This window comes from Dermacentor albipictus, chromosome 1, assembly GCF_038994185.2.
Source record: "Dermacentor albipictus isolate Rhodes 1998 colony chromosome 1, USDA_Dalb.pri_finalv2, whole genome shotgun sequence".
Classification (NCBI taxonomy): domain Eukaryota; kingdom Metazoa; phylum Arthropoda; class Arachnida; order Ixodida; family Ixodidae; genus Dermacentor; species Dermacentor albipictus.
Window position 1 is genome coordinate 301219077 of NC_091821.1, and position 14190 is coordinate 301233266.

General features: G+C 48.4%; 1 protein-coding gene across 7 annotated transcripts in view; it reads right to left on the reverse strand.

Annotated features, from left to right (window-relative positions):
• pico overlaps positions 1-14190 on the reverse strand; it is a 263380-nt gene that overhangs the window by 12239 nt on the left and 236951 nt on the right. For all 7 annotated transcript variants that reach the window (XM_070531479.1, XM_070531478.1, XM_070531483.1 and 4 more), the window contains one exon: positions 8587-8688. In XM_070531479.1, the coding sequence (XP_070387580.1) occupies positions 8587-8688 (102 nt within the window). The remainder of the gene's footprint in view (positions 1-8586; positions 8689-14190) is intronic.

The following is a 14190-nucleotide window of genomic DNA, read 5'->3' on the forward strand; positions in this document are numbered from 1 at the left end:
GGTTCCCGCACTGTAGCCAAGCTTATTGGCAATTTGTGTGTTACTCTTCATTATTCCCTGGTTGAAGCGGCTGATAGCCTCAGCCACTCCATTTCAGTGCTACGCATTGTGTTGGTTCTTTGGGACCTGGTCCCAAATAATGGCGTGCAGGCTTTCATTGGAATTCTGCGCGATCCCATCACTACACCGCTTCAACAGAGCATCATCGCTCAGCCACCTAAACACAGGCTCCAATGCCTGGCACACAAAGTCAGGCAGGCTATTCTTGTGTGGCAGGGGCTCCTCATTCTTAGCTCTGGCCCTATTGAATTTGCACTATGACTCTGGGCCTTCAGGCAAAGGTCATGTCTCGGTGCCTCGTCCGTCGACGATATGTGTTGCAGTGTGGCCTGGACAGCTTTCTGCATGCTTGGCACATAATTTTTGTGGCTCTGTAAAGCATAGCCCGTGATCTTCTTGATCCTCTCTTGCTTTAGTCGCCCTTTACCCCCAAGTGGCTCACCTTGGGCTTTTTTTTAGTCCGAAAGGGTGTGCAAGGCAGCTCCCATGCGCTTGTGCACACGTTGATGCAGTCTTTTTTTTCAACCTTTATGAAACCATACACAGCATCTTCAGTTGGTGCATGAAAGGTTCGGCTATCCCCATCCGAGAGCATGGTAGTGCAGCGAAGCTTGTGCTTCTTTAATGAGCGCCGAAACAAACACAGGGCTGCTTCCACTTCCATTTGCCCTGCTTTACAGTCCACGTTCTTCTGGCACAGTGGAGCATGCTGGGTGAGCCAGGCTGCATGGCCTTGCTCATTTTCTTTTGGCCCATTTGCGCAGCTAAGGCAAAAGTTCGACAGCACAACATGGTCTATTACAAGACCCGTGTGCATCTCAACTATGCACCCAACACAAATGTGGGAGCTCTGTCCACGAGTAAGCCATTTGCCGTCGTAGACAACGCCGATGTTTCCTGGCACGCTGCCAAGCTCCACGTACAATTCCTTTACGCGAGCAACACTAGCAGCCTTGCACTCGGTAGCGGTCGCACTGCAAGCTTCCACCATCATTTTCATGTGACCTTGATAAGTTTTGTGATGCAAGCCACGATGAGATATATTCATTATGGCGGAAAAGTCGCCGAGGGCTGCTGCTCCCTTGCCAATGCTACGTATGGCCTTCATTGCGCACACGTTGACTTCAAAAGGCGTTACCTTGGACTGAGCACCGCCGGATACTCTTGGAGACGAGAAGCGCTCTTCGCGGAAGTCGCAGGTGCTGCAGGAGAGCACGAGCTTTGAAGAGAGCCCATACTCTCTGCCTGACTTAGACAGAGTCATATCTTTCATGCCGCACTCGGGGCAAAGCACAGTCCCAAACAACGCATTCATCACTGCTAAATCCACGATGACAAATTCTGTGCCATTTTCCTTGTTGTCGCTCACCAACTCAACGTCCAGCAGGTTCAACTTTCGTGCCGTTGCGCACTGCGACGCCAGACGCTCTTTCAAGTTAGCCGCATTTCTCACGCACTCGGCAGACTCGTCAGCGGAATAGTACACTGTATCGATGCAGTCTTGGACGCTGCTGGAAGCGCTTGCCGACGACTTGATAACGCCCAATGTGCTACATATCGGCTGAAAACGGGCCGTCGGCGTCACTTCGGACGCTACAGGTGATGCTGGCAGCGCGCCGTCCTCCGACTGCGTGTTCCACGCACACTTTCGTGTTTTTCCATACGCTTGACGCGTCTTCTTCTTTAGGCGAGCGTCTCCGGCCATCCCGGAACAAAATGGAAAAATTGTGTCGGGAAACACGCTCGCACGAAGACACCATGGCAAAAAAGCACGCACGGTAAACGCCACAGCGTAGAACGCGAAACAAAATGCGCAAAAAGAAAAAGATGACGCGGCCGTCGCGCCGGCCAATGACAGGCACGGAACACCTCGCGCGCGCGCTCCAGCCAATCAGCAGCCTGGAAACGCTCTTCGGAAAACCAGCAATGGTGGCTGTTCTGCTTGAGCGATGCCATTTTGAGACGCCGGAAAACACGCACAAAGAAACCAGCTTCAATACAAGACCAAGATGGCGGCGATCGGCCGACGGCTTCGCCCGTGGCGTGCGCGGAAAGTTTGAACAAGTTTTGTCCGTTTCGGAGCATTTCGCCGCTCCCTTGGTGTTTTAAAAGCAGATTCTATTGTATTTGCCGATCGAATTCAGCGTTAATATTTTGAGGGCAGGTGCTCGAAGGTTCAAACAGTCCGAAAATGCGTTTTTCTAAACATCAATTTTTTGGCCATTTTTCGCCATTCTAAGACCCGCGTCCCCCCTTAAACTGTACCCATTTAAACAGTAGTTTCGTTTTAAAAGTACAGTCAAATTCGGTTATATCAAACTCGAGAAAAAAAAAACGCGTATCAGTTTGATTTAGAGCATATTTGATATAAGCCTGCTAAATAATTGGGTGTCATAAAAGCACATACATACCATTTATAACGTCACTTTACTGATGAAACTAGCTTAGTTTCGCATAAATTAGTCCTGCATTTTCTTCTGCTTGGGCAATTTCACTGCCTGCAACGCAAGCACTTCCCCACATTGTCAAAAGGAGTCGGGGCAGCTGAGGCCCCAACCTTCCGTATTCACGCAGAAGCACCGGACTAGTGTGAGTGCACCAATCACTTCGGAGGATGTGGGCAAAAGGCCGTCATTACTTTCCTCATTGTGCCCACTTTCATTTGTGCTCGGTACGATGCTGGCGATGTAGTCTTCGTTTTCGGGTTCTCCTGTGGTCCCGACGCCATCACCTGCACTCACAAACTCGTCAACCGTTGATTCGTCAACAGCTTCATGAAATTCTGACAGCTCGTTCTAAATTTCGGCAACACCGGCAACGGCTTCGTCCCATTCATCAGAATTTACATGCATCAGTGAGCACGTGGAAATCGGTACTTATGAAGAACCACTTGTACACAGCTGTGCGTAGGCGTCAGACGCCCCGAGCACTGAGTTGCGAGTTTGGCTGCTTTAGCCCTAATCGTGCCGAGAGTGCTCCTTGGAATCTTGCACACTGTGGGGACATCCGACTTCTTATCGTGTTAGACCTGATTTATGATTTCAAGCTTCACGACGAAAGGCGAATTCTGCCGCTTCATCACGGTAACACTGCGGGAGAAGGCCCACAAGGCGCAAATACAATGGACCAGAAAAGCAGCGACACAATTCGCACTTTCGCGATCTTGCAAGATGAGAGCACAAGAGCCTATGATTGGCCGTCTGAGCAAGCGCTGCGGGCGGCCCATGATAATTTTTTGCAGGGGGATGTCGACAGCTCGCCTGAGGCAGCGTGGTCACGGTAGGGAGAGCGGTTGGATGGAGCCGCGCCGCTGGGTTTCTCCGCTACCACGAGGGAAAGCCAACTTCTGGGGGCACTTTTCCGCCGCTTGACATTCAATATATCGGGAATCGTTGCTATTTTTGTTCGATGTAAGCGTAATTTTTGCTCTATGCCGTAAAAAGCGAACTACAGGTCGGACCGGAATATAGGTCGACCCTCCAGCTAACGAATTCTAAGAATGAAGAACGAAAAAAATCTTTTTCAATGGCAAAAGTACCGAAATACACCCTTACCTGGAAACAAATCAACGATTCAACCCACATCAACGATTCGTTCATGAAACCCTTTTCCCAGACGATGACGTCACGTGGGAACTCCTCTTACGGCAATGTTTTCCTTTTAAAAATGATGAAAGGGGGCAGCTTTTTCCCATCAGCTCGACACGCAAGCATCACAGTGAACCGTGAGTGCTCATTGCCCGTTGTTAGAAGCTTGATTTGCTTAGCTCCTTTCTCAGAAACAGTCCGGCTTGAGGGCATATCCAACCACACTGGCATTTCGTTGGCGTTTCCAATCTGTCCGATCATGTAGTCGCATTGCTGCCGAAGAGCAATTACATATCGCTGAAACTCGATGAGCTTGTCTTTGAATTCTTCTGGCAGTTTCTGGCACACAGAAGTATGGCGCCGTAGTGCAAAGCCCTTCCTCTTCATGAATCGTCGCACCCAGGATGGCGAGCCCTTGAATTGCGCCCTCGTCAGTCCAAAGGGGCGCGCAATCTCTACCGCTTTCAAACGGATGCATTTGGCAGTCACAGGCAGCGATCTTGCACGCAGCTCACAGACGAACTCCGCAACGTTGTTTTCCAGTTCTGGATACGGTGCAGTCCACCCATGAATGACGTTTTCTTTTGGTTGCTGCAAGCTGTAATACGCTGCTTCTGCCTCCGCCAGTACCGAATGCTCTTTTTGGATACTCCAAATTTGCGCTGTGCCACCAGGTTGCCGTGGGCTTCCGCGTACTCAGTCCCCTTTTTCTTGCAGGCGATGGTGAATTGCCGTCGGCTTCCGCTCATTTTGAAACAACATGTAAAAAAGCAGCCTTTAACCAATATAACTTTGTGACAATGGAAATGGAAAACGACGGTGCCACAATGTCGCCACGCCGCACTTCTGCTGATGGCGATGGCGAAGGCAGCTGTTTACTTCATCCGCCCATTGTTGCAAGACTTCCGTAGTTTTTCCGCCAATGTCCGGTAGATAAGACGAGGGTCGACTTTTTGCAATGGTCTTTTGAAAAAACGTTTCGCCTACGGTATTTACTCGCATAATGATCGCACTTTTTTTGTCAGAAAAATTGACGCAAAATCAGGGGTGTGATCATTACGCAGGTTAAATTTCCCGCCAGAAGAAAAAAATTTTTTTCGTCTCGCGTTTGCTGCGGGACACTAAAAAAAAAAAATGGCGGCTAGCGGAGCAAGCCAAACGCGCCAAATCTTAGTTTTTTTTTTCTTCTCGTGAGTACATTACGTGCACTGAAACAGTTTCTTCCATATCAGTAATGAATAATATGGTTAATATCGACAAGTTTGCGGCAATAACGTAGCCATGCCCACTTTGAGGGGACAAACAGATGGGCGCGCTTAGCTTAACTAGATCTGTCTTCACTACTATCCTAATATGGCATGTTTCCGCTAAGGGTGGGCGAATATCTTAGCTGTGTTACAAGCGTCGGCATATGAATAGAGCAAACTTTTAACGTATCAGTGTAAACGTGGCTACTATCGTTGCCGCTCGCGATTTGTTGCGTGCCCACGAGTGCAGATGAGAAGAATTGAAAGGCACCTTTTTTGTTCTTGACCACAACCATTATAAAGCCTACACTTAAAGGGGTTGGGACACCAAATTTTGAGGCTATGAAAAGCATGTTGTAGGCTGCTTCCGTATGTAAGGACACCCAGAACGAGGTATCGGACGCTGCAAACATTTCAAAATAATTTTAATTCAGCTCCAAAAAGTCATTAAGAACTCCTTCTCGTAGTAGAGACCCATCGCTAGCGCAGCAGCTACTACGTCACAGAGGAGGAACGAAAATATTGACGTCATAGCACACCAGCACAAAAACGTGACGTGTGAGTAGTAGCGATGAAATGCCGATTACGGAGCCTGCTGAGCCGAGCGACCGAGCATAGCCTCCACTATGACCGAGCTACAGGCATATAGAAATCCTCTCTTAATGCAAAGAAGGGATAAGGCGTGCAGACACGGACACAGGAGGAGAGAAGTGGACAACACGAACGCCGCATGGCGGCCCGCGAATGGCAAACTGCGTGCGGCGAGTTGCCGTGCCGACGGGCCTTTACACGTTTGAGTGTAAAAACAGTAGCCGGCCGACTCCGAAAGGGACCAGGATATGCAGCGTTCGTGTTGTCCGCTTCTCTCCTCGCATAGTCACATAGTTCGGCAGCTCGGAGCGGTCTCTCCTCCGCTTGGCCTTTCTCAATGTGAAGGCCCGTCCACGTTACCGGCACGGAAACTCGCCGCACGCCGTTTGCCGTTTGCGGGCCCCCGCGGTTTTGCTTGCGAACGGCGAGATTTTCTAGCTGTAGAGAGCACGGGCCCGGGACCCGTTTGTGCGGCAATCAGCGTCCGAGGAGTGGTCATTCTGTGCACCGACGGCAGCTTCACCGCCGCTGATCGTTCGGCGCCGCCGATATCGTGGCTAGGCCTTTTCCGGTTCACTTCGAAGCTAAAGCTTACGGCGCTTCGGAATGAATCATCGACTCTCACAAGCCGCAATATTTTCTTACCGTTGTTGTCGCTCTTCGCAATAATTATAATAATCGCGACGTGCACTTCGAATCGCCAGTTGACCTCTGCTGGCAGAGCACGCGTATGCACGAGCAGACGACGCAGCATAGTTTTACGTCACTATTTTTTGTGGCCCACGTGACCAAGCCATGTTGCGTTTCCTCCTCTGTGACGTCATAGCATCTCCCGGAGCCCAGAAACCGAAACCGAAATCGCTCGGTATAATAATGCTATTATTAAATTATTTATCGGATATATATGAATCCCGCTGTGTGTATCGTGCTCCCTGAAGCATGACGCAACGTTTGAATCAACAAACGCATGAAGGAAAATTTTGATGTCTCCACCCCTTTAATAAAGCCAAGTTTGGTCGCAGCTTTTTTCTTTAGTCATAGAAGTGCGGAAAGTGATGGAAGTAATGAAATGAGGCATCTACTTAAGAATGTTTGGTGCGTGCAGACCGCTTGGTTTGTCTTGAAGAGTTGTTCACGTAGCATTCGACAGCTGGTAAGCGCAATCATTATTAGCTAGACTTAGCACACGACATATCGCTGCGGCAAGTTCGGGGTGCGATCATTACACGGAAATTTTTAAAAAATCAAATTTTGACGACAAAATTCAGGGGTGCGATCATTACGCGAGTGCGATCATTATGCGAGTAAATACGGTATATTCCGGTTTCTACGGTATACTCATTCTAATATACTGTGACCAGAAATTGTTCGATATATAGAATAATTCGATGTAAACAGGTTCGATATAGTCAGGTTCGACTGACAAAGTCAAATCCCAGACTAAGCGGCCATTGAACATAATGTGTTTTGTATGCACATAAACCGTACCAGCTTGTTGTGTACATATCAGTTAACACGCAGTGTTTCCCCTTTTCGTCGCGCAATCATGGTGGTATGTGGGCCAAGCAGAATAACGAGCCTCAGAGATCAGAAGGGCCTCCAAGCGCGATCGCAGAGGGTGCTTGGAAGGACGAAGCCACATCAACATCAATTCGGTGCCGTTCTAGAGTGCGCTGTGGCCTGTGTTGTGGTGTCTCGCAAGCTAGAACTCGCGTCATGCCGAAGCTTGGATTAAAACAGGGTGCTCAGCATAGAAGAAAAACTGGACATTGTTTGTGCTACCAAATGCAGCACAATGAAGTCGGCGCTGGCGCACGAGAGGCATCTACCGTTGACTACGGTGTATGGCACTTGGAGTGCGAAGGAGAAGTTGCACGGTAGTGCAGCTGCGACTGTGAAAATATGTCGGGTATGAGGTTTGACTTTTCGAAGTTTAACTTTTCGCCATCATTGCCTCTGTTATTGCCGAAGTGTCGTCCGACTACAGTGACAAGGACCACATGGAAAGCTACAGCACGGGCGGTTCAAGCACGACGGTGGCAGAAGCTGCGCGCTACGTCAGCCTCACACGGGCGTTTGCTGAGATGAGTGGCCGCCGTGGCATCAAATGAAAGTAACAGACTGTCGTCGTGCGAAGTGAATAATTAATGCATGTTTTTTGCCCTTTTATCGTACTCTCTCAGAGATCAATTTTTGACAGGTAAGTGGGCGATCTCATGCTGTTTTGGTTAAACAGTACTATCGTGTAGTATGTACTTTTTTGCAAACTCCGGCCAACTAGGGTTTAACGAGGTTTCATTGTATGACTAAGCACTTTATCTCTCCCATTTTCTGTCTGCATTTTTTCCCTTTCAATTGTGGCTCTAAAAACCATGCATCAACTATAGCTCTCCATTAGTTCCTTTGCCTTTATTGAAATACTGCATACAGCTAAGTCAGTTTCCTGTCCGGATGACCTTTTAAAACGAGATAGTAAAACTTCTTCTCAGGTTAGTTGGCCAATATGCATTGAAGCCTCTGTCGCATAAAGAAACACGGGCAAAGAAGAGGACAGGCCACTGTCCTAAGGGAAGGCCTTACTTAAGTCAAACCAGGAGGTGCGTTAACAAATGAGCATGAACTGTTAATCATTAACAGAGGCAATGCGCATTGGTGGGCACAGCCTGCAAGTGTGAACCATGGTTGCGTGAGCTTAAGATTTTGGACAGCAGTAAGGACACAACTGTTCGTGGACTTTTCGGAGCTTGTCACATTACAAAAACAGGCAAGGACTGCATCAGCGACACATTGGTCTGCTTCTTTGGTAGCGATACATGCCTAATTTTCTTTTGCTTTGCCACAAAGAACTTGTATGCATGCACTATACTGTGCGTATCTATCATTTTTTATTTTTCTGGGGCGACCCAATAAACCGGTTGCGAGTTAGCACCCGTGGTGTCCCGTCCGCTTCTGTGTCCATGTTTGCTTGTGCAAACATGGACACAGAACCCTTTCAACCCTTTCAATCCTGCCCACATCAGTCAGTTTCAGTCAAGGCAGAGACTGACTTACTACACAAAGCATGAGCAAAAGCCATGAATTACAAATAAATCTTAATTCACCTTTGCAATTCTGCATCCTGTCACCCAGCGCTGCAAGGTCTGCTTGTCCTCGGCACAAAGGTACTTGATGTACTTGGATGATTTTGTTTGAATTTGCGGGTGCTGCAACAACAGCAAACACAGGTTAGAAGCAGTTGTGACACACGAGCTGGCAAATTTTTGCAATCTATCCAACATTTATTTTCCTCATTGACAATACAGACACAAGACAAATGATGGGCAGAAAAAGAAAGAAACAGCATAATATCTAGGCTTGCATAAACATCAGTTTCTTGGTTGAAAGTGAATAGCAATTAGTCTAATATTTTGAAACTGCAGCGACATTCCACATTTGCCTGTCAGGCAAATGTGAGTCATGCATCATCATGATGTCACAGAACACGAATGTAACACGGAACCTTGACTGCATGATGCTGGCAGTACAGGCTGTGTTGCGTCTATTCAGCTGGTTGCTTGCTACCTCTGTTCAATCTTAACCCGTTCTGTCCAGTAAGTGCACTTGGCAGACATACTCGCAGTAGAATTTTCCTCGTGGTGACATTGCGTTGACTGTTAGGCTTATAACCAGTGGTGCTTCGCTGAGAGTTGGAAACCTAAATTATATTTTGGAGTCGAGTTGACACTGAACAATTTGCAGCGACCCAACAGCTCTCGCAAAGTTCAGAAACCACTTTGCCAACAAGAGCGAGAGCATGAGGACAGCACGCATGATGCTTTCTCCACAGCCGCTACTTTCTAACATTGCGTGCACATATCATGAGAGAAAAAGTAAACGCCACACTCCATTGACCATTGGCACAGTTTCGTCATGCCGGGGCGGCAGGCCTAACCAGCACTGCTTCGGCAGAAGTCAGCAACCAAAAGCTGCACTTTCACACGGAACCAACATAATGGCAATTTTGTTAACAGACATCATGTTTGCAGCATGACATATGCAAATTTTGTCTAAAAAATGAGTGACGCACTGTGTAGCATCCTAAATTCTACATTGCTGCTATACAGTCGCCGACCGTTTATTCGGTCCTCACAGGGACTGCGGAAATGTCCTAATAAACAAGCGTCCGAGAAAGCAGATAAAGAAAAAAAATGAAATCCTTTATTTCCACGCACTTATTTGGGCTCAGCAGTAGGCTTGAAGAAATCGTGAATGCGCCATTGCACGCTGTTCCGTTCACGCGCAATTAAATAAGCCTGAATCTCAGAGAGGGTCGTACGGCCACTATAGGCGGCTGAAAGCAGTCACTGCTTATACACGCTCTACGTGCGACGGCAGCGTAGACATGGTGCATCATCTTCCGACTCAGAGTCATCGTCCGGCGGTGCAGCAAAAACCTGACGAATGATCTCGCCATTGTCGAGTTCTGCGCATGTCAGTACAGCAGTGTCAGCACCTGTGAAACTCAAATCAGACGGTGTCCGGAATTGCAATGCAACCACTGTGCAGGTCTCAGCAGAACGTTTTCTGCGTCGCTAGGGAGCACATCGGAAGGCGACAAATCTTAGGCCTCCCGGCACCCGCTTGCCGGCATTCCCCAGCGCAGTCTGCGCAGGCACTATCGGGGCCATTAGACACTTGATGCAATGTTTCCGTATGCCGCGTTGGATTACTGGAACCTCGAAACACCACACAAAGCAAACACCACCATGCCGACACCAGTCGCACAAACGAAAAACGTGGCCTACTCGCAGCGTCGTGCGCGAAGAAACAAATCAGCTGCTGGATTGTCTTGAGATGGCTTACTAAGCTGAAACCGGAACTGCTGTAGAGCCACTCTATCGAACCAGGCAGAAACGATGATGATGATGAGCGGAGATTTGCAGTAGCGCCACTTTGTGGGGCAGCAAGGAGGCTCCGTTCAAAACAAAAGTTCAGCAAGTCGAACCATGCACCGGTCTGAGTCGGTGCATGGTACTCTCGATCGAGTTGGCTCAAGGAGTGTCCGAAAAATCAGATGAGAGGTTGCAATGTGTCCGAACTTTCAGCAGTTGTTATATATTGTGGTCTATGGAGAGAATGGCGGTGCCGACGCAGACCGAATAATCGAGCATGTCTGAATTTTTGGAGTCTGGAAAATCGGTCGGTGACTGTACATTGGTGCCAGGGCATAAGGAGGTCCAAAGGCACAGGTTGAAAAAATCAAGTGTCTGAAAAATTGATCAACAAGTGTATTTGATATTTTTGCTACAGTAGGCTCGTGCTAATTCAGCTCCAATTACAGTCAACGACTGAATTTTCGGACGCCCAAATTTTCGGACATGCCTGATATTTTGGACCTCCTTGCGGCACCACCACGAGCCCCATAGAATCAATGTATACGGACATCTGAAGTTTCGGATGCTCGAACCCCCTGCTGTCCCATTTTCTGGACTTTTTGACGCGACGGAAGGTCCTATGGCTCCTCGCGCGGCGCCCTTGCGAAGGCAATCGACTTGCAGCCGAAGCATATCACCGCTTTGAACCACAACTAGCTGAATCTAGCCGTCACATACTGATTTAGTCTGGCCACACTGGCTATGTTCATCGCCGCAAATGGTCGCACTTCCGCCTCCGGCGGAGTTTCCGGAGCGGCGCTATTTCGTTTGTTTGCGCAGGCCACGTTTTGCCTAGCGTGGTGTGTGGTTGTGCTGTTGTGTCAAGTGTGCTCTGCAAAGCTAGGCCTAGGTGCTTCGACGCTCGTCAGTGAACTCCACTGTTCGCAACTTGAGGATTTCGCTTGCCTTCGATGGCCCCCACTCCGTCTTCGTCATCCTCGCCGATGGCATCGAAACGCGGAAAGCAGTACCGTAGCCACGGAAATAACTTTTGAACAGTTTGTTGATGCTGACGAGCTCAACTTCTGCGCAGAACTGACTGACAAGGGAATAGTCCGTCAGGTTGTGAGGGATTCAGAAGACTCCGATGTTGAAAATGAGGAGCCAATGCCTGCGCCGCCTACAAGCGCCGAGTTGACGTGAGCACTGTTGACTCTTTCATCGATGTACAGTGCTGACATGACTCTTGCTCAGATCAAGGCGAATATGATCGCATGCAACCGGAACACCGTCCAAACAACAATCAACAGGTTCTTCAAGCCACTGCAGCAATAACACTGGCTGCCTGATGATGCACATGTACATAATAAACCCGCAGTCGGCTGCATACAGAGTTTTTGAACGCCTCTTCTTATAGCACCTTCATTGATGCTTTGGCAGGGTTTCGGAAGCCTGGTACTCTGCCCTTTACCTCTAGATCCAAGAAAAAAAGAAAAAAGGTGCGTTTTTTGCATGCATTCATCTTTTCGGACTGCCTGAACTTACGTTTTTATTGTCCGCTAGAGGGTCCGAAAAATCGGTCGTTGACTGTAATTCAATTCTGGCCGAAGGTCTCGGCTGGTGACCATGTGGGACCAAACCATAGAGTTGGCTGTGCATCATGCCTAGGCCCAACCTCAACGGTGACCACACTGGTGACTCTAATAGAGGCAACATCCGTCTTGGTGCTGTTTAATGCACAGTGAACGCATCAAACACGCATTGTCCTATGACAAAAACATCCAGCTTGCCCCAGGAAGATTTTAGGGCGAGAACGGTGGCTCACTATGAATGCTTACCGAATTATACCATGTGACTTTTCCTCTTTCTATTTTTCCAAAAAAAGTTTGCCAAACATTGCTTGAGCCTACTTTCACAACAGCCTACTCTCAGAGCCAGCCTGGCCAGTGTCATCGCCATCACAAGACAGCGACCACAGATGGCAAAGAAATGAGTTCTTGTACAGCATGACAAAAAGTGATTACACGCCGCTTTTAGTCTAATTATTAAAACACATTCAAACAATAAGCTATTTTATCTGTCAAGTTAGCCACAAGTTGTGTCGTGTGATTTTGGCATTCCAGAGAATTGCTGAGTAGCAGGACGAACTAGGTGGTTAGTCTTGGCATGGGCTACCATCCAATGTAATCCATCCATCCAGTAAGGGAAAAGATTATTCTTACATGCCTATAATAGTATCTTGAACGCCAAAATGTGTACCCCGACTCCATGAGTGGTTTCCGGCGAGGCAGGTCATCAATAGACAATGTTATTGACCTAACAACATTCATACAACAAAAATGCCTCAAGCGCATATCAGTGGTGCTCTTTCTTGATGTGACAGGGGCGTACGACAATGTTACACATGACGCGATCCTTGAGTCTTTGGAGGCTGTTGGAATCGGTCACTGAATGTTTCTGTAGATCCGCAACTATTTGACCAGAAGGTCCTTCTTTGTGCTGACTGAAGATGGCCCGACTGCCAACTAGTTTACACATGGTGGCATCTCACAGGGCGGGGTATTGAGCCCCGTTCTCTTTAACCTAGCTGTGGTTGGCCTTGCTGAAATGTTACTCAAGCTAATTCACCTATCAATGACAGCAGATGATATTTGTCTTGGGTCTTCTGCAGTGACTCGTCTTCAAGTGCGCGCAAGAATTCAGCAGGCAGCCACCCTAACCTGTTCATATCTCTGCAAACAAGGCCTTAGAGTTTCCATTGAAAAATGTGCGTTAATCGCGCTTGCACGGAAATTCATGGCACCGTACCCTGTTTCTCTCAATGGCCAGGCTATCAAATACCAGAAGTGTCATCGCTTTTTAGGTGCAATTATTGACAGGGATTTTTCATGGAGCCTCCACTGCATCTACCTGAAGCGGAGACTAATTTCGATTACATGTACACCGAGGTTCCTGTGCGGAAAAACCTGGGCCATGTCGGTACAGTCCATGCTGCAGCTGTACAGAGCACGTTTTCTGGGCTTCTTACAGTACAGCTTACTGGTTTTGGCGAACACATGCAAAACAAACATTCGTTCGCTCGAAAGTTTACACAGCCAGGCTCTTAGGGCATGTCTTGGACTACCCCGATGCGCTTCGACTCATGCAACAACCATGATTGCTAGAGACTACTTGGTTCCAACATATTGTCACGAGCTCTGTCATGAACCACGCCTGCCGCGCAGACAACCAGGTGAAAGAAAGAAGAGAACGACGTTAGCCAAGCTGCCGCGAGACCGCTCTTCAACAACTGCGCCTATCAACCAGATTCATCTGGTTCTGCATTAAACACCTCGTGTGTAACATTTGGTGGAGCTGTGCGGGGTAACTCTCACGACCTACAACGGAGCCACCAGCAAAAGAGCTACGCCGAAGCCGTCGCCTCGCCGGACTTTCGCTGTCGCGCTCAATCATGGCCACAGAGCAAAATACCCTCACCAGCAGTACCTTGGCGAGCCCAGCCCTTATCCAGCACTACCGAGAGCCACGCACGTTCTCGGCGAAGGCAGAGGAAGATGTGGATGAGTGGCTAACCCATTACGAAAGGGTAAGCCAATACAATAACTGGAACGCTGCCGGTCAGCTTAGGAACGTTGTTTTCTTCTTGGCCGGCATGGCGTTGGTATAGTATGACAACCACGCGGACATGCTAACTACATGGACACGCTTCGTTGAGGAGATAAAAAAGTGTTTCGGTGACTCGGACGCAAAGAGGAAACGTGCGGAACTCACATTAGCCCAGAGAGCTCAGGTACCCGGCGAGACTTGCACTACCTATATCGAAGAAATTTTGAAGCTGTGCCGAACTGTCAA